Source organism: Chrysochloris asiatica, unplaced genomic scaffold (genome assembly GCF_000296735.1).
Source record: "Chrysochloris asiatica unplaced genomic scaffold, ChrAsi1.0 scaffold00006, whole genome shotgun sequence".
In the NCBI taxonomy this organism is placed as follows: domain Eukaryota; kingdom Metazoa; phylum Chordata; class Mammalia; order Afrosoricida; family Chrysochloridae; genus Chrysochloris; species Chrysochloris asiatica.
The window spans coordinates 31629306-31651420 of record NW_006408524.1 but is presented as its reverse complement, the minus strand read 5'-3'; the positions used below and the strand labels follow the sequence as shown (position 1 = coordinate 31651420).

At 38.9% G+C, this 22115-nt stretch overlaps 1 protein-coding gene across 1 annotated transcript in view; it reads left to right on the top strand.

The window, feature by feature from the left end:
• Positions 1-22115, top strand: part of DNAH11 (dynein, axonemal, heavy chain 11) — a 436577-nt gene that overhangs the window by 351226 nt on the left and 63236 nt on the right. Inside the window, 3 exon segments of the mRNA XM_006832223.1 lie at positions 10305-10509; positions 12845-13009; positions 14940-15080. Of these exon segments, the coding sequence (XP_006832286.1) occupies positions 10305-10509; positions 12845-13009; positions 14940-15080 (511 nt within the window).

Here is a 22115-nt window from a genome sequence, read left to right as displayed (position 1 = left end):
GGAAACAGTTGTGGGATTGACCCAGGATCAAGCAGTGTTTTGTTCTGTTGTTCATAGGGTCGCTTTGAGTTGACACCAACTCTATGGCACCTAACAACTACAACTATGTTGTGAATTGAGTGATAGTTTGCATGGGAGAACATTTGTTTTACACCATTGTTTGTTTGTTTCCTTTTTTGGGGGGTGGGGGGATGTACACAAAAAACACTCGGAAATATATAATAATTTAAGTAACCAAAGGGCCTGCCTCCTGGCTGCCAGTTCTCAGTCCTTCTCTTTCCATGAGTTCAGAGTCCTCACCTTCTCTCTTTCTCCATGTCCTCATCTCTGCCTCCATTTCTGGTGTTGGCTGCTTCTCTAGATAGGGTTCCGCATTCCACTTACACTCTTCTCCCTTGATGGTCCTAGGGTCCTCTGTTTCTGGACTGTAAGATTAACTACTCCCCCATTTTTGTTACAAAATTTCTATCTTTACAGTTGTGACAGACGCAATTAGTCATGATAACAATTACTCACTATTGAATCATAAGAATCTTATCCCCATCTCCTTTCTCCAGACCCATCTACACAAGATGAAAACTATTCTGTGGGGACTCTACCTTCCCCACCCTACCCTCCGCACGCTCTGAAACTAAACTCCCTCTTCAAAACTTGTAAGCCAGTCACTTTGTGCTTTTATTGCCCACTCAATTTAGGTAGTCAGTGTCTACCCTGTATACAGAGGGTATAGGATTGATACATTATGTGAAGACTCCTTCCCTCTCAGTTGGTATTTTGAGTCATTTCTTAACCCTTTGCTTTCTTTGATGTTCTTTATTTCACCCCACAACTCTCTGGTCTTCAATCATTAGTATCTAATGCATCAAATCTGTTTTTGAGTTGATCTCTAATGTCAGATGGGATACGTTCAAGGTCTAATTTTAACTCTAGTGGACTTGTTTTAATTTTTCTTGCTTCAGCCTAAACTTGCATAAGAGCAATTGATGGTCTGTTCCACAGCTCGTCCCTGGCCTTGTTTTGACTGATGATATGGAGGTATGCCACTATTTATTCCCACAGATGTAGTCAATTTGATTTCTATGTATTTCATATGGTGAACTTCATGTGCAAAGCTGTCTTTTATGTTGCTTAAAAAAGGTATTTGCAATGAAAAAGTCATTGGTCTAACAAAATGCTATCATCCGATAGCCAGCATTTCTGTCACCAAAGCCATATTTTCCAACTGCTAATCCTCCCTCTTTGTTTCCAGACTTTGCATTCCAATCACTAGTAATACCAATGCATCCTGATTGCATGTTTAATCAATTTCAGACTGAATAAGTTGATTGAATACTTCAATTGTATTATCAATATCTTTAGTGGCTGGTGCATAAATTTGAATAATATTGGTATTAACTGGTCTTCTGTGTAGGCATATGGTTATTATCCTATCACAGAAAGCATTATACTTCAAGACAGATCTTAAAATGTTCTTTTTGATGATATTCCTCTTCATTTTGTCATTCCTGGCATAGTAAACCGTGTGATTGTCAAATTCAAAATGGCTAATACCAGTCCATTTCAGTTCAGTAATGATATCAGTGTTTATGCATTTTCATTTCATTTCTGGAAACTTCAAATTTTCCTAAATTCAAACTTAGTATATTCCATGTTCTGATTGTTAATGGATGTTTGCAGCTGTTTCTCCTCATTTTGAGTTATGCCCCATCAGTAAATAAAGGTCCTGAAACCTTCAACTCTACTTTGAGGAGGCAGCTCTTCCCCAGTCATATTTTGAATGTCTTTCAAACTGAGGGGCTCATCTTCTGGCTCTATACCTGACAATATTCTGGTGCTGTTCATAATATTTCAAGATACAATATTCTGGTGCCATCTGACAGTGTTCCACTGCTATTCATAATGTATTCAGTGGCTAACTATTTGGAAGTAGTCCACTTCTTCTTTCTAATCTGCTTTGTGTGGGAGCTCAGCTGAAACCTGTTCACCATGCATAACCCTGCCAGCGTTCAAAATACTGTTGATAGAGCTTCCAGCATCACTGTAACACACAAGCTACCACAGTACAACAAACGGAGGGTATATAACATAGAAATACAGAAAGAGGGTTATATTCTAGTCTTATCATATAAATGTAATATACAATATTCTTATGTTATTGAATTCTGTCATCCAGCTTAATGTCCTCCAGATCCATCCACATTATGCAGTGTTTTGAGGATTGATCATTATTCTTTATGTCTGTGTATTATTCCATTGTATACATAGACTACGTTTTGCTTATCCATTCTTTCATTGATAGGCACTTAGGTTATTTTCATCTCTTTCCCATTGTGAAAATTACCCCAATGAATGTAAATGAGTATGTGTCTCCTTGAGTCACTACAATTAGATATCTAAGGTTGTATGTACAGCTAGAAGTGAGATTGCTGGATCAGAATGTCTAAATTCTTTTAATCTGATCTGTATGTTAATTCTTCCATGATAATAATGACCTGCTATGAATAGATGGGGTCCTGGTGTGGTGTTGTGGGCTAATGCATGAGACTGCAAACTTGTTTGAACTGCAAGGTTGGTGGTTCGAGCTCACCAGCTGCTCCTTGGGAACCCTAAACAGGGTCGCCGTGGGTCAGAATTGACTTGACGGCACTTAACAACAACAACATGAATGGATGAAATCCGGCATCTTTTTCTCTTTGGACATTTTTAACTGGATTTAAAAACAAACTTTAAAAGAATTATGACCTCTTCATGTACATAATATTTATGCAGACCTTAGACATGAAAAGCTGAATATATAGTTTTATTTACAGATGATTGTCTTTACTGTAAAATAATTCATTTCGGTAACTAGTGGGCACTTTAAACCTCCTGTCATTGAGTTGATTCTGAGTCATGGTGCCTTTAAAATATTCAGAAGATAGAAAATGTTTATAACCGAATGCATTATTTAAAAGAATTCTTAACAGTTGAGTTACTCATTTTATGAATATGTCAAATTTGTAGCTCTTAGATTGGGGTGCATACCTCCATCCTCAGTGCTATTCTTCATAAACAAGAACAAAATTGTCAACCAGATATTAGTAGAGCATGTACTTGGAACTATGCCTTTATAATTTTCTCTTTATATATAAAGAAAATTACTGAATTAACCATAAACCCTTAGTACCCTTGTGTGGACCGTGGTTTGACAGGTTGGCAGAGGCTGATGGTGCAGGCTGTCACCCTCAGACAGAGCAAATGAACTTGCAGTATGGAACAATTAAATCAATTTTGTTCTAGGAATCTAGCAACCCAGAGTCTAGTCCCAGAACTGCCATAAGCTATGTCACCTCAAATAAGCAATCAGTGTTTGGATCTGTGAAAGGAATCAGTTGAATCATCTCTAAAATTCCTTCTTGCTCTAAAACAATGCTAGGTAAAACAGAGTGCTTTGTTTTTATCCCCAAGTCCTAGTCAATTAAACTGTGATGTTGATGTTGTTAAGTGCTGTGGAGTTCGGTCTGACTCAGTGACCCTGCATAGGATTTCTGAGGAGCAGCTGGAGGTTTGAACCACAAGCCTTGTGATTAACTGTCCAGTACTGTGATAGTTCAGGTTTTGTGTCGACATGACTGGGCCAGGATTCCCAGTGGTTTAGCTGTTGAGATGTGGTTGTCCCTATGGTGATGAAACCTAATACAAGTATAGTTAACTCTGTGGTCATTGGCTATGAGCAGTCAATCAACTGGAAGGATGTTTAATTTAGAGGTGTGAACTGCTCCCAATATAATGACATGAAGGAAAACTAGCTCTTTTCTGCTGGGTATGTTTCTCTAGAAAACCCAGCCTAAGGCAAGTGCTTATCCTACAGTGCCACACCAGAACTTCATAGTATTTATACAAGGAAACATTATTTAATTTCACCTATGAGATTGCATAATTTGTCGCTTCCTTCCTTCCCACCAATTCTTAGCCATTGAGAAGATGGAAAAGAAGGAGCTCATTTGCCTTGAAGGGACATGTTAAAACCTTCTGGGAACAACTCCACCCTCTCTGTCCCTACCCCTGACTCTCACTTTGATGCAGTGACAGAGGCCACTGGGTCTGGAAGTGGGTTTAAAACCATTGTCTTAAGACAGTTGTTGTTGTTGTTGTTAGGTGCCATCGAGTCAGTGCCTATTAATAGCAACCTTATGTACAGCAGAAACATTGCCCGATCCTGGGCCAACCTCACTACTGTTGCCATGCTTGAGTCCATTGATGTTGCCACTTGGCTAATCCATCTCACAGGGGGGTCTCCCTCTTTTTCTCTGACCCTCCACCTTACCAAACATGATGTTCTTCTCCAGTGACTGGTCCCTCCTGACAATATGTCTGAAGTATGAGAGACGAAGTTTGGCCATCTTGGCCTCCAAGGAGCACTCTGGCTGCACTTCTTCCAACACTGATCTATTTATTGGTTCTTTTGGTAGCCCATAGCACTTTCAATATTCCAACACCATAACTCAAAAGCATCAATTCTTCTCCAGTCTTTCTTATTCACTGTCCAGCTTTCACATGCATATGAGGTTATTAAAAATACCATGGTTTGGATCAGGCACATCTTAGTTCTCAAGCTGACATCTTCAATCAAAATTGAAATCTTTCAAGAAAGTGAGGCAGCACAGGAGGCACTCACTCATCTCTGCCAAGAAATTTGGAAGACAACTATCTGGCCAACTGATTGGAAGTGATCCATATTTGGGCCCATTCCAAAGAGAGGTGACCCAGCAGAATGTGGAAATCATCGGACAATCTCATGCAAGTAAAGTTTTACCAGAGGTAACTCAGAAACAGCTGCGAGCATGCATTGACAGAGAACTTCCAGAGGTTCAAGCCAAATTCAGAAGAGGCTGTGGAATGAGGGATATCATTGCTGATGTGTGATGGATCTTGGCTGAAAGCAGAGAATATCATAAAGATGTGGATAATGACAAGCTATGGACAACATTGCGAAGCTATGCACTTAATTGTGCTCATGAGGAGTCTGTACCTGGACCAAGAGACAGTTGTTCGAACAGAACATGGGAACACTGAATGATTTAAAATTAAGAAAGGTATGCGACAAGGTTGTATTATTTCACCGTATTTATTCAACCTGTATGCTGAGCAAATAATCCGAGAAGCTTGGTTCTATGAAGAAACACGTGGCATCAGGGTTGGAGGAAGACTCATTAACAACCTGTGATATGCAGATGATACAACCTTTAAGACAGTAGCTACACCCAAGTTAAGTGGTTTTCACACTTGCTGTTATTTCTTGTCTTTGCTGTTTAAGTGCAAGAGTCTATAGTTGCCTTTGTTGTTTTAGAACTTGTAACCTCTGGATTCATGTCTTTCACAGAAACAACAAAGTGATTCGATTTGCTTTTCCCACCCCTCTGGTTAACTCGGTTGTTTTTTGGATCCTTGAAATCATGAGAGTGCATTAGCAGTCTGTTGTATTTTCCCAGAAAGGAGATTAACCAAAAATTAACCTAGCGACAATGATAAAACCCAGAGAGTCATTATGCAATTTTTGTCTTTCATAGACCATAAACACCCCAATTGAAGATAATTTATGGTCCCTGGGAAACCTAAGCCTGTAAAATATGCTTCCATACAGAATGTAAAACCTAATTTTCTAGGCTGACATCCTTCTTTACTCCATCTGCACAGAGTCCCCTCATTTAACTCCGTCTCTTGACAGAAAAAATCAGACATCCCACAAGCTGACAAATTCCTGGTTCCCAAACTGGGATCTGTGGGAGTCTTGTGGAACATATGGGTATGCATGGGAGGTCCAGAGTCTCAGGATCATCCAGGAGCAATCTTAGTTGCCTTAACTGAAGTATTAAAAGTTTCCATCCCAAAAGCAAAATTGTCAGAACCTCCATGCCCCATGTGAGCTAATCCCATGGTTTTGTTTCTTGAAAACTTAGAATATGGTTATGTGCAGGGGCTGATTGGAAAAATTGTAATTTGGTGTTCTTGGAAAATCTAGTAGGATTAGCTATGATTGATTTGCAAGGTGATTACATTGATATCACCAACTGGTGTCATCTTCTAGAACAGCGACTGACAGCCTGTTTTGGTATGACCCTTGAGCTAATAGTGGTTTATAAGTGGCTGTAAATGAAAGATGAGTATATGACAGAGACCCATGTAGCTTGCAAGCCTGAAATATGAATTCTCTGGCCCTTTACAGAAGAAATGTCCCAACTCCTGTTCTAGAAAGATTGCTCACTGAGGACTGCAGACCTAGTGCTTTCAAAAACAAGTTTGTCATCTTACTGATGCCTTGTTTTTATTTTATATACACAGAAAGCCCACAACATTACTTGATTTATTGGCAGATTTAATGGGTTGAATAGTGTCCTCTTACAAAAGACAGTAAATAGAGAAAACCATAGAAGAATCGATGCATTTGAGTTATGGTGTTGGAGAAGAATATTGAAAGTCCCATGGACTGCCAGAAGAACAAACAGATCTGTGTTGGAAGAAGTGCAGCCAGAGTGGCCTTAGAAGTCAGGATGGTGAGACTTTGTTTGTCACACTTCAGATATTTTCAGGAGAGACAAGTTTCTGGAGAAGGACATCATGCTTGATAAAGTGGAAGGTTGGCAGAAAAGTGGGGAGACCTCCAAGAAGATGGATTGGCACAGTGACAGCAGCAATAGGTTTAAAGGTAACAATTTTAAGGGTGGCATAAGGCAGAAGAGTGTTTCGTTCTGTTGTGCATAGGGTCACTTGAGTCGGAACTGACTTGACAGCCCCTAACAGCAAAAATAACCTGAAACCTCAGAATGTGACTTTGTTTGGAATAAGAGTCTTTGCAGGTATAATTAAAATAAGGTGAGTATCTTTCCATGCATTTGTGGCATGTTTGTATAGCATTTTTGGAGAAGTGCTTATTCATGTCCTTTTGCCCATATTTAAATTGGGCATATCTTTGTTCTGTATTTGCCTGTCACATAGTAGACAGTCGCTTCGAACATATTTATTTAATGAATAAATAAAGAATTAATCAGTATGTGAAATTTTATATCCATAATACCTATTATGGTGTTGGCAAAGAATATTGAATATACAATGGAGTAACCAAAAAAAATGAACAAGTCTATCTTAGAGGATGTATAACTAGAATGTTCCTTACAAATGAGGATGGTAAGACTTCATCTCGCTTACTTTGGACATGTTATCAGGAGGGACCATTTCCTGGAGAAGAACGTTATGCTTGATAATGCAGCAGGTCAGTAAAAAGGAGGAAAACCCTCAACAAGATGGACGGACAAACAAGATCACTATTACGAGGAGGGTGCATTCTATTGGACATGGGATCGCTGTGAGTTTGAGCCAACTCACTGAATTGGAACAAAAGCAGCAGTGTTGATTATGAGAGAGTGAATAACAGGGTCCAGGAAAGTAGAGCTCATGCTTGTCTTAATAATGGCTAGATGCCCAGTGCCTAGAAGACTGACTGGCAGCCTGGCATGGTGCAGAGGTCCAATAACTGTTGAGTGAATGAATGTTTCTTTGCACCATGTTGCATGATTTTAAAAAATTAAATAAGATACATGGTTATTTTGATGAGCATGGTATCAATGGGAAAACACAAGAAAATTTATGAACTGATAGCTTCTGATTCATACCAGTACAAGGAAGTCTCAGGACCCCACATGCTTAGAGTCGTGGCCACCACCTAGCTCACTTACATCATTGGCCCTATGGTTCCTCTCTTGCTGTTTTCAGTGCTTCTTTTTGAAATAATGATGTGAATATTCATTTAAAAAATCTTTGTCTAGTAAGTGGAAGCATATACTACTCAGATTAAGGCTAGCTTAGACAGAGGAAAGTTGATTACTAAACTGTTTCACTTCTGGAAAAAGTTCAAGTGTTGGGATAATCCTAAAAGAGTGAAACAAACCCAAACTGACTCAGGGCAACAAAGTCACCACTCAATTGAACAATAAAGAAAGTCTCCCAAAGCAGCAGGTTGGCATATTTTTCAAAGCTTAGACTGTTAATCAGCAACTGTGAAGGTTCTGATAGCAAATATAAATTGGCTACAATGGAAACAAAACTTGAGAGCTGTATAAAGACACTGAGTCTTGAGTTCAGTCATCTTTTGAAATCCTGAGTTCATTTACCAGTGATTGGTTCTGCAGGTTAATGTGCTGGACAGCAAGTTTGGTTTGAACCTCAAGGTCTGTGATTCAGGTTCACCAAGCCACTCCTCAGAAACTCTATCCAGGCTCGCTATGAGTCAGAGTTGACTCTAAGGTACTTAACAACACCAACAAATTGGTATGGCACTGTAGGATCAGCACTGGACTGCTAACCATGAGGTTGGTGGTTCAAACCCATTATCTGGTCCTTGGAAAACCTAAAGAGAGTCACTATGGGTTGGAAAAGTCCTCACCACTGGAGCAATAAACAACATTCTTATCAATGGAGAAAAGAAGGAAGTTGTCAAAGACCTCATTTTTGGATCAACCATCAACACTCATGGAAGCAGCAGTCAAGAAATCAAATAACATATTGCATTAGGCAAATCTTCAGCACAAGACCTGTTTAAAGTGTTGAAGAGCAAAGATGTCAGCTTGAGGACTAAGGTGTGCCTGACCCAAACCATTGTATTTTCAATAACCTCATATGCATGCGAAAGTTGGGTGGTGAATATGGAAGACTGTAGAAGAATTGAAGCTTTTGAGTTATGGTGTTGGAGGAGAATATTGAAAGTGCCTTGGGCTGCCAAAAGAACCAACAGATCTGTGTTGGAAGAAGTGCAGCCAGAGTGCTCCTTAGAGACCAGGATGGCCAAACTTCATCTCTCATACTTCAGACATACTGTCAGGAGGGACCAGTTGCTGGAGAAGGATATCATATTTGGTAAAGTGGAGGGTCAGAGAAAAAGAGGAAGAGCCCCAGTGAGATGGATTGGCAAAGTGGCAGCATCAGTGGGCTCAAGGTTGGCAACAATGAGGTTGACCCAGGACTGGGCAGTGTTTTGTTCTGTTGTGCATAGGGTTGCTGACTCGATAGCACCTAACAACAACAACCCAACGGCCATTCAGCCCCACCAGCTGCTCCTCAGAAACCCGATACGGGGTCACTATGAGTCGAAACAGCCACAACAGCTATTAACAACAACAATCCAGATGGAAACGTCCTTGTAAAAGGACAGCATGCTTGGTAAAGTAGAGGGTCAGCAAAAAGGAGGAAGACCTGCAACAAGGTGGACTGATACAGTGACTGCTGTATCCGTGGTCAAACATAGATAGCAACGATTGTGAGGATGGCAGAGAACCAGGCCTTGTTTCCTTCACTTGTACAGGGGGCTGCTCTAAGTATCTAACAACAATAGCATGTGTGAGGGGGCCTCATACGTTTGTGGAAAAAATGGAATTTTTCCATGAATGTTTTGAAACCTCCTGTATTGCATATATATGTTGTTGTTGTTGTCAGGTGCCATCGAGTCGGAACCGACTCATAGCAACCCTGTGCACAGCAGAACGAAACAATGTCCAATCCTGGACCAACCTCACTACTGCCGCCACACTCGATGCCATATTGCACATATATATATATATACACACACTTGATTTTATCCTTTAAAGAAAACAAACGTTTAATATAAGTTTAGAATCCTTTGGTGGTGCCAATGATTAATGCATTCAGCTGCTAACTAAAAGGTTAGCAGTTGAATCTACTCAGAGGTGCTTAGGAAGAAAAGCCTGAGGATCTCTTACTAAAAATCAGCCATTGAAAACTCTATGGAGCATGAGGTGTAGTCTGAGGTTTCCATGAGTCAGTCAACTCAGTCATCCAGCTAACTGGGACATAAATTTAATCATAGAAGTTATAAAAGTAGCTAGCGTTTGTTATTTTATATCCTGTATCTGATTTGTTGGAGTCCTGGTGTTGTGCTATCGGATAAATACTGGACTGCTAACTACAACGTTGACAGTTCAAATCCATCATTGACAGTTCAAATCCATCACAAACCTTATACAGGGTTTCTATGAATCTGAACCAACTCCATAGCACTTAGCAACAACATCATCGATTTATTGTGTTTAATTTTTTACAAAGATACTCTGAGCTAAGTACAGCTGTTGTCACCACTTTAAATCTGAGGAGAATAGAACTTTGTCTCCTATACTTTACGAACTGGGAGCAGCTGGAAAATCCTGACTCGCCTAGTCTTATTGCCTAGGTACATTATTGGAATACAGTACCAGAGTGGCACCTTACTATGAAGTGTAAAGATGTCACAGCCATGTCCTGTGTTTTGCCCCTTTTAGGTATATCAGGATTGGAGATAAAGAATGTGAATTTAACAAGAACTTTCGCCTGATCCTTCACACAAAACTGGCAAATCCTCACTATAAGCCAGAACTGCAGGCTCAGACAACCCTCCTCAATTTCACAGTCACAGAAGATGGGCTGGAGGCCCAGCTGCTCGCAGAGGTCGTCAGTATTGAAAGGCCAGATCTGGAGAAACTTAAGGTAAAAAACATTAAATCATCCAACACTTATCAAACTCCTGCTTTATACAAGTTCTGCTGCTAAACACAGTGGTATAATATAGGCTGGCTGTCCTCCAGGAATTCGTAATCTAGTTGTGAAAAGGGAGGCTACCTGTGAATAGTTAAGAAAGGATTCAAGGTTACTAAATTCTGAGTGGAGTCCTTGGATGATGTAAGTGGTTACCATGTTCAACTGCTACCTGAAAGGGTAGAAGTTCAAGTCCATCCAGAGGCCTAGTGATCTGCTTTTGAAAAAGCAACCACTGAAAATATTGTGGAGTGCAGTTCTACTCTGACATGCATTTGATCACCATAAATTAGAGTTAATATAGTGGCAACTGGTAAATTCTAGTTGTTAGTGATGTGCCTTAAAGTCGGTTCCAATTTCCAGCGACCCTGCATAGGGTTTCTGAGGCTGTAAATCTTTACGGGAGCAGAAAGCCTCATCATTAGTTGGGATTATACCAAAGGAAAAAGATGGGTTATCTGTAGATCCTGTTTAACATGTAGAACCAGAGCAAGCCAAGAAGAATATCAGTTACAGAACATAAGAACATAAGGCAGGAATGTGCCCTGGTAGAGTAGACGACATAGATCATTTAGCCAAGACAGAAGAATGAAAAAAGGAAGTATTAGAGTAAGACTGGAAAAATTAAGTATTTTGTAGACTGTTGCAACTAGTATTTAAAGGTAAATTTGTGGAGTTAAATACACTTACAAAGAATAATGTTAAAATAATTAAATTTAGTGTTGAATATAAAAAAAACAAGAAACAAAGAGTAAGGTAAAAAATGTAAGAAGAAAACCATAAAAAATAAATGAATACAAAGGGACTTCAAAAAAATTTATGAAAATAGGGGATTGATAATGGAAGTTTTCCCACCAGCTTTTTGAAGCCCCTTGTTTAAAAGCTGAAAATAGTAATATAGAAAGCAGAAAGACAATAGAGAAGATTAACAAAAAGCAGGAAAAAACTAATATAGTAGCAACATCCTTAGAAGGGTCAATCGAGAATAAATAATAAAGTACAGATAAACAGATTTTTTTTTTTAAAAAGGGGGCCATGTAACTACACATAGAGATAGAAATACATAAAAGGATTCTGTGTCCAACTTTCGAACAAATTTGGAATTTAAAAAAGTGAATGTCTTTACTGTGGAAATAAAGAATTTGCTTACTAATCTGAGTGAATTTAGAAATTTTAGATGAAACATTGCTTAAAATTAAAGCAGGGATCGATAATTCAGATGTTAGATGTCTATAATATTTTATGAAATAGATTCTTCTGTAGATTTATGACACTAGATTATATATACATATATATATATAGAGAGAGAGAGAGAGAGAGAATATGAATGAGTCCTGGTGTGGTGCTATGGGTTAATGTATCAGACTGCAAAGCTGTTTGAACTGCAAAGTCGGTAGTTCAAGCTCACCAGCTGCTCCTTGGAAACCCAAGGGGTCGGTATGGGACGGAACTGACTCGATGGCACTTAACAACAACAACAAATATATATATATATATATATATGTTTATACTCTGGTTCCTAAGGAACCACTCAATCTTAGCATGCCTTCTGAACTTAAATATATAGTTTCTAATAACTAATATGGTCTTAAGGTAGAATGTAGATGTAAGATCAGTCTGGACTGCTAACCACAAGGTTGGTGATTCAAACCACCAGTTGCTTCTGGCAAACCCTATACAGGGTTGCTTTGAGTCCGAACTGACTTGAAAGAACTTAGCAACAGCAATGGTCTGAAGGAGTCCTGGTAGCATAGTGTATTAAACACTGGGCTGTTAACCAGAAGGTCAGCAGTTCAAGTCCACCAGGCACTCCTCAGGAGAAAGATGAGGCTTTCTGATTCCGTGAAGCTTGACAGCCTCAAGAACTCTATTACAGGGTCGCTATGAGTTGGAATCAATTCCACGGCACATACCCACCACCACCAGTGTGGTCTTAATGTTGTATATACTGATTCTATGAAATTTTTGGTCAAAGAAACTCTCTATTAAAAACATCTCCCTACAACTAGATAAAGTTGTAAAGAAAGGATAAAGAAAGGATAAAGACACTTAGGCGTAGTGAGTTGGTATTAATGGTGGGGGAATAATTCAGGAAAGGGGGTAAGAATAGTAGTGTCATTTGAAGAATGTGTTCTATGTCACTGAATTGTTCACATAGAAATTGTTGCATTGGTTTATGTCTTGCTGTGTACATTTGTAACTACAAAACATACATTTTTTATAAATAGTATCTTTTCTAAAAATCTGTTTATTCACCATTACTCTCCCTTTTCCTGGTGTTTGCTAGCTGGTTTTAACAAAGCACCAAAATGACTTCAAGATTGAGCTGAAGCATCTGGAAGATGACCTCCTTCTGCGCCTCTCTGCAGCCGAGGGGAGCTTTTTAGATGACAGCAAACTAGTGGAGAGACTAGAGACCACAAAGGCCACTGCGGCGGAGATAGAGCGCAAGGTGGGAAGGGCAAAGAACCCTCCCTGGAGGTTCCTGACATTCTATTTCAATGAAATGTTCTAGGGAAACACACAATCAAGCTTGGCCATTCCTCTAAGAAGACTAACTTGTAGCATTGGTTAATATTTCCTTAAAAATGGGACTGTTTGGGATTCTGAATAGAGAAGTTGTACGCTCTCTAGTTGATTTTTGACTCACAGCAACTCCACACGACAGAGTAGAATTGCCCTATGGGGTTTTCTCGGTTGTAATCTTTAGGGAAGTAAATCACCAGGTCTTTTTCCCACAGAGCCACTGGGTGGGCTTGAACCAGCAACCTTCTGGTCATCAGCCAAGCACTTAACCATTGTACCTCCTCCTGAATGGAAATGGGAATACTCAAATGTGTGCTTTTCCTAATCCAGCTAAGATCCAGTCATTCAAATGAGACTGTGCTAGGCTGTGTTTTCATTATTTTTTCTAAGTAACTAAATGTGAAGAATATTGGAGCCTGCTGACTTATATGATTTAAAATCTAAAAATGTGTTAGCATCCAACTCTGGCAAACTGACATCCCATAGCCTCACTGCGGGTTTCCCAGCCTGTTGTACATTTTAGATAAATACTTAGCATTGAAGTTTTGTGTACAGCCCTTCAGTGGTTACTGAGCAAGGAATGGTCTCCTGCTGTACACAAATGCATTATTCACCCTGGGAAACTGACATTTTCTAAAAGCCAGTAAGATTTTTTCACTGAGTAGATGCCCTGCTGAATGTCCACCTAGTGTCCCAATATGCCTTGTGCACGGTGTGCCTTTTGGACTTGCACAGTTTGCCATTAGCCTAGGAAAGTCCACGGTTGCAAAAGGAGACGCACGCTTAATTGCTGTCTGGAATATCTTCACTACTAGGTAATCTATTCATTACTCAGCACAAGCTATGTCACTACAATCCAATATCTTTGTCTTAATTTAAGCAAGGAAATGGAATCCCAAATTACTCTACCCTTTTAAGTAAGTGAGTTCTACGTGGCTCCTAAAATGGTAAAGCTTAGAGCAATTAACTAAATTACGCCTTATTTTTGAAGTTATTTCAAATTGTCTCTTAAAATGACTCTCCCTATCTTCTTAATATGTCACCATGTGGAGACTGCTCTCACGCCTCTACAGTTTCTACCCAAATATGATTAATTAAGTCTATAGAAAATTTGGGAGAAATACTGTTTCCTATCAATCTATAGAACCAGCAACAGTCCTATATTTAAAAAAAAAAAAAAATGTGTCTTGACTAAAAAAGAATATGTTGGTGGGTGGTGGTGGTGTGTTTTTTTGTTTGTTTGTTTGTTTGTTTTAAGTTATGCATCTGAATGTACCCAGAGATTAATACTTAAAGATAAACTAAAATGGATTAGATGAGTATATGAATGATCTGCTGCAAATTCAGAATTAGATGGTCAGGAAAGTCTTGGTATAAAGGCTTTTTTTTTTTTTAGTAAGCTCAGCTATTGGATATGTTATTGACCTTGACTGCATTTTTGTATACCTGGTTGACCAATAAAGTTGTTGACATTGAGTTGACCCAACAGACTTTTAAGAGCCATCCCTGAGAGGTGATATAGCTGGGTTATTAACCCCTGAAAGAGAGAAGGGAGGGAGGAAGGTGACATTTCTCAGGAACAAATTCTGTAGAACCAAAAACAATCAGACATGTTTAATCTGCAGCATATAAAACAGCTATGGGAAGGTCCATTCCCACTGGAAATCCAGTTTATGACTACTTTATTTAAAAATGAGAATTCATTCTTAGAACCCCAAATCCTAAAGTATATAGATGTAGATAACATTCATTGGATCTATTTTTTATACTAATAGCTTCTCATTTACATTATGCCCCACCTATCACTTCTATATATAGAGAATATGAAGAGTATTCTTGTTTCTGTCCCAACATAGGTAATTGAAGCCAAAGAAAATGAAACCAAAATCAACGAGGCCCGAGAATGTTACAGACCAGTGGCAGCCAGGGCATCTCTTCTTTACTTCGTTATTAATGACCTCAAGAAAATCAACCCAATCTATCAATTCTCATTAAAGGTAACTCTGAACAGGCTAAGAATATTTAAAAGTTCAGGAGTTCAATTTGTTTCTAGAAGAAGCATAAAATGTATTTTTAAGTTGTCCATGCACTTCGTAACAAAGCAGGAGAATCTAGTTCTCAAAAACAAAACTCATTCTTTCAGAACTTTTCATAGATAATTGTCTGTAAGGCTTGAGATATAATTAAACTATCCATGTGACATCTTAGTATGTTTATATATTGTCTTAATAGAAATTCTGAGAAATGTGATTCAATTTGGGGAGAACAACAGCATATGAGGAGAGTTGTAAAACTAAATTGGTAGTCTGAAGTCAAGTATTATCCAAGAACCAAAAACAGACGGAGGCATTACAAGAAAACCACAGAGCATACCCTTTATAAACATAGATGTAAAACTCCTCAAGAAAAGATTGACAACTTGAATCTGGTCATATATAAAAAGCACATTACATTCTGACCAAGTATTTATTTCAGAAATGCAAGGTGATTTGACAGTAAAAAAATCATACAGTGTTATTCACCATATTAACAAGTTAGAAGGGAAAAACCACATGGTCATTTCAGTTGATGCAGGCAAAGAACTTACTGATAAATGTCGGCACATGATTGAAAACAGAAACTAACCCTCAGCAAGTGAGGAATACAAGGATGAGTCAAAAAAAGTATTGCTATTAGGGTTCTATTTCAAACATGTGTGGATTGATTCCAAACAAAATGTGTTTAACCATGTCTCTGCAATCAGTTCATGGCTGCAGACAAGTTCTCTGAGCAATACACTTGTCTTATTCTCATTTGTTGTTGTTAAGAGTTGTCCATTCCATTCTGACTCATAGTGACTCTGTATCGGTTTTCTGAGGAGTGGTTGGTGAGTTTGAACTCCCAACCTTTCCATACAAACTAACCTTTTGGCCCAGTGCTTATCCTACAGTGGCACACCACGTCTCATTTGGTGGACTTCAAAAAAGAAGGTTCATTCAAAACAGTGACTTCTGAGGCGATCTGCTAGGCCAGTTAAGTTAAAAGCAGGAAGTTCAACCCAGAATTTTATGGTACTGCTTTTTGGGATTCCAGAGGAGCAATCTGGAGTTCTGGAGGGCACTGTAGGATAAGCCTTGGTTTGCTAACCACAAAGTCAGCAGTTCAAACCCACCAGTCATTTCCAGAGAATCCAAGACACTTTTGATTTAAGTTGTAACTGACACAACGGAACTTAGCAACAACACCAAGAAATCATCTTGATATTTTTTCAAAGAACACAAGACACTCACAGGGTTTTATTATGTAGAAGTTTTAAGAACATTGAAAACTACACTGGTGAGAAAAAGACTAGGAAAGTTTACTGTGATTTTTGCCCCTTGTCACCACTCGTCTGTCAGTTTGTCGTACCATGGTGGCTTGTGAGTTGCTGTGATTCTGGAAGCTATGCCACCTGTATTTTAAATACCAGCAGGGTCACCCATGGTGGACAGGTTTTAGATGAGCTTCCAGAGTAAGACAGACTAGGAAGAAGGAGTAGTGAACTAATTCCAAATATTTAGTTACTGAAAACCTTATGAATAGCAGAGAAACACTGTCAGATATAGTGCCAGAAAATGAGCCCCACAGGTTAGAAGGCACTCAAAATGTGATTGGGGAAGAGCTGCCTCCTCAAAGTAGAGTTGACCGTGATGATGCAAATGGAGTAAAGCCTGTGGGAGAAAAGCCCGCAGGACCTTCATTTGCTGATGGGGCACAACTCAAAATGAAGAGAAACAGCTGTAAACATCGGAACATGGAATGTACAAAGTATGAATCTGGGAAATATGGAAGTGTTCAAAAATGAAATGGAACCCATAAACATCGATATCTTAGGCATTAGCTGAAATGGACTGGTATTGCCCATTTTGAATCTGACAACCACATGGTTTACTATGCCGGAAATGACAAATCGAAAAGGAATGGTGTTGTATTCATTGTCAAAAGGATTATATCCAGATCAGTCATGAGGTACAATGCTGTCTGTGATAGGATAATATCCTTATGCCTACAGGGAAGCCCAGATAATACCACTGTTACTCAAATTTCTGCACCAACCACTAAAGCCAGTGAGGAAGAAAGAAGAATTCTACCAACTTTTTCAATCTGAAATTGATCAAACATGCAATGAAAATGTATTGATCATTACTGGTGATTGGAATGCAAAGGTTGGAAGCAAAGAAAAAGGATCAGTAGTTGGAAAATATGGCCTTGGTGATAGAAAAGATACTGGAGAATGCATGCTAGAATTCTACAAAATTAATGATTTGTTCATTTCAAATACCTTCTTTAGACAGCATAAAAGATGACTACATATAGACCTCACCAGACAGAAACATAGAAATCAAATTGACTACATCTGCAGAACAAGACGATGGAAAAGCTCCATATCATCCGTGATAACAAGGTCAGGGGCAGACTGTGGAACAGACCATCAATTGCTCATATGCAAATTCAAACTGAAGTTGAAGAAAATGAAAACAAGTCCACTAGAGTCAAAATATGACCTGAAATATATCCCTCCTGAATTTAGAGATCATCTGAAGAACAGATTTGACACATTAAACACTAAAGACCGAAGACCAGAAGAGTTGTGGGATGACATTAAGAACATCAAACATAAAGAAAGCAAAAAGTCATTGAGAAGACAAGAAAGAAGGAGAAGGTCAAGATGGATGTCAGAAGAGACACTGAAACTTGCTCTCCAGCATAGAGATGCTAAAGCAAATCGAAAATATGAGGAGTTCCAAGAGCTGGCCAGAAATTTTCAAATATAAGCTCGTGAAGATAAGGGCAAACAATACAACAAACTGTGCAAAGATCTGGAATCAGAAAACCAAAAAGGTGAAGATCAAATAGCACAGCCTTCAATATGGATTACATCTCAATGTAAAGAAAACAAAAATCCTCACCACTCGACCAATAAACAGCATTCTTAATCAATGGAGAAAAGATTGAAGTTTGTCAAGGACTCATTCTTCTTGGATCAACTATCAACACTCATGAAAGCAGCAGTCAAGAAATCAAACGATGTATTGCATTATGCAAATCTGCTGCACAAGACCTTTTTAAAGTGTTGAAGAGCAAAGATGTCAGCTTGAGGACTAAGGTGCACCTGACCCAAGCCATGCTATTTTCTATAACCTCATATGCATGTGAAAGCTGGACAGTGAATAAGGAAGACCGTAGAAGAATTGATGCCTTTGAATTATGGTGTTGGAGGAGAATACTGAAAGTGCCATGGACTGCCAAAAAAATCAATAGATCCATTTTGGAAGAAGTGCAGCCAGAGTGCTCCTTAGAGGCCAGGATGGCCAAACTTTGTCTCTCATACTTCAAACATATTGTCAGGAGGGACCAGTCACTGGAGAAGGATATCATGTTTGGTAAGGTGGAGGGTCAGAGAAAAAGAGGAAGACCTCCTACGAGATGGATTGGCCAGGTGGCAGCATCGTTTGACTCAAGCTTGGCAACAGTAGTGAGGTTGGCCCAGGATCAGGGAGTGTTTCATTCTGCTGTGCCTAGGGTCACTATGAGTCAGTACTGACTCGATGGCACCTAATAACAACAATATATAAACAGAGAAAAGATTGACGTTGTCAAAGACTCCATATTTCTTGGATCAACCATCAGCATTCATGGAAGCAGCACTCAAGAAATCAAACAATGTATTTATTGCATTAGGCAAATCTGCTGCCCAAGACCTCTTTAAATTGTTCAAGAACAAAGATGTCAGTTTGAGGACTAAGATGTGCCTGACCCAAGCCATGGTGTTGTCAGTAATCTGCTATGCATGTGATCTTGGACAGCAAATAAGAAAGGCCGTAGAAGAATTGATGCATTTGATTTATGACATTAGAAGAGAATACTGTGGACTGCCAAAAGAACAAACAAATTTGTGTTGGAAGAACTACAGCCAGATGCTCCTTGGAAGCCAGGATGGCCAGACTTTATCTCTCATATTTCAACATATTATCAGTAAAGATGAGTTCCTAGAGAAGTACATCATGCCTGGTAAAGTGGAGAGTCAGGGGAAAAGAGGAAGACCCTCAATGAGATGGACTGGCACAGTGGCAACAGCAGTGGACAGCAATGGACTCAAGCACAGCAATTGCATAGTACTGGGCAGTGTTTCATTCTGCTGTGCATAAAGTTGTTATAAGTCAGTACCAGCCCCATGGCACTTAACAACAACAAAAATCTTTATACTAAAAACTACAAAGCACTGTTGAAAATATTACAGACCTAAATTAATAGAGAGATCTAACATAATTGATTGAAACAATCAATATTGACATCAGTTTTCTCCAAATTGATCTGTAGATTCAATTCATTCTCACCCACAATTTCAGAGTACTTGCCAGTTCAAATTGGCAAGTTGATTCTAAAATTCATGTGGACATACAAAGGGCTTAAAATGGACAAACAACTTTAAAAAAGAAAAAAAAAAAAAAAAGCCAAAGAACTTCTAGTATCAGATTTCAACACTTATAACCCTATATTGAACAAGACAATGTGGTCATAATTAAAGATAAATACAAGATACCATTGAAACAGAATCAATAGTCCAGAAAGAGACTGTATGGTCAGTTGACTTTAGGTAACAGTGCCAACACAATTCAATGGGAAAAGTATAGTCTTTACAGCCATTGTTGCTAGGACAACAGGATATCTACATGGAAAAAGATGAACCTCAACCGTTATATCACCTGTGCACAAAATGGACACAAAAGAAATCAGGTAAACTAGAAAATTCCTTGGGGAGGAACGATTTAAGCTTTGGACTAGGTAAAGATTTCATAGGCTACAATAGAAAAATAAATTGGATCTTAACACATTGATGAACATAAGATCTTCAAAAGATACTCAAGAAAATTAAAATATAAGTACAGACTCAGGAGGAAGGGGGATCCACAATATATATCTTTGGTAAAAATGCAACTCTTACAACTCTTCTGACTCATAGTGACCCTCTATAGAGTACCCTAGGAGCAACTGGTAGGTTTGAACTGCTGACCTTGTGGTTAGCAGTCCAGTGCTTATCCTACTTTAAAATGCCTTCTTGCCAGTATTTACACTATGTATCTGATGTTGTAGGATTTTACTTTCCTTCAAATATATAGACTTTAAGGTAAAATAGTCTATATTCTCTGATCCTATACCCTAGTCACAAATGTTTGTGTGTTTGTGTGTGTATCATATAAATGTATATATGAGGGGGTTTCACAAAGTTCACTGAGAAAATTTCATTACCTCTTAATTCTATTTTTCCATGAACTTTTTGAATTCTGCCCTTGGAAACCCTTTACAGGGTTGCTATGAGTCAGAACCAACTCCATGACATATAACAACAGTATGTTCATGTGGGAGAAAGAGGCCTTCTGCTCCTGTAAAGATATACATCCTGAAAACCCTAAACCGGTGACTCTGAGTCAAAAGGGACTCGACAGCACACAACAACAACATTGTATGTATTCGTGTATATATAGGGAGCACAGTCTATATATATGTAGAAGAGGCATTGGACTGTGAACCACAATGTCAGCTGTTCAATCCCACCAGTCCCTCCATGGGAGAAAATTGAGGGTTTCTACTCCCACAAAGATATACAGCCTTGGATACTCTATGAGTTGTATCCATTTTGATGTCACTTAACAATGACAATAATACGTATATATGTGCACATTTGTATGTATGACAGTAGAAATGGTTAACACACGCAGTTGTTAAACAAAAGGTTGATGGTTCGAGTCTATCCAGAGGCACCTAAGAATAAAGTCCTGGTGATCTAATTCCAGAAAATCAGCTGTCAAAAACCCTGTAGAACACAATTTTAATCTGATGTACATGAGGTCGACATGAGTTGGAATCTACTTGACAGGAAGTGGTTATATACATATGTTACATATGTACAGTGCTGTCGGAAAGCACTCAACTGCTCAAGGTTGGCGGTTCAACCCATCCCTCACTCCTTGGAAACCTTATGCAAGGGTGCTATGACTGGAACCAACTGGGTGGCACTAAACAGGAACAACAACATGCATACCTTGGAGATATTTGGGTTTGGTTCCAGACCACCACAATAAAATAAATGTTCAAATAACACAAGTTATTGGTTTTTGGCTTCCCAATACATATGGAAGTTACACTTACAGTTTACTGTATTCTATTAAGTGTGCAATGTTGTTGTTGTTAAGTGTCGTCGAGTTGGTTCTGACCCATTGTGACTCTGTATAGGATTCCCAAGGCTGTAAATCTTTACGGGAGCAGAAATTCTCATCTTTTTCCTGAGGAATGGCTGGTGTGTTCAAAGGCTGAGCTTTGGTTTGCAGGTATTCTACTGAGCCTCTGCTCTCCCTGAGTATGCAGTAACATTATGAAAAAGTGTGAATTATTGTGAAAATTATCAAAGTGTGACACAGAGACAGGAAGTGAACACATGCTTTTGGAAAAATGACAGTAGACTTGCCTGACACAGGCTTGCCACAGACCTTCAATTTATAAAAAATCACAACTCCGTGAAGCTCAGTAGAGCGAAGTGCAGTAAAACAAGGTATGCCTGTGTATGTGAAAACAGAGCCACACAGCCCTACTATTATCAAATCAAGGTATGAAGTAATGAGCAAATCCCAAGAATTATTTTATAAGGGAGATCACCAAAAGAGCAACCCACAAGTACTTGGGCTGATGAACAGAGGATGATGACATGGTTCAGTTGACAAGAAGTGGGTAGATTATGTGAAACAGTATTCATGTTGTTGTTGTTAAGTGCCGTTGAGTCAATTCTGACCCATAGCAACCCTGTATAGGGTTTTCAAAGAGTGGCTGGTGAGCTTCAACTACTGATCCTGTAGTTCAAACTGACTTTGCAGTCCAGCACATTAACTCACAGTGCCATACCATTAATAATAATGCCAGTGATAGTAGTAATGGCAGCTAACATTAATGAGCACTTAGCATTTGCCAACAGCTGTTCTAAGGATGCACAAGAAGTCTTGTCATGTTCTTTCTCCCCA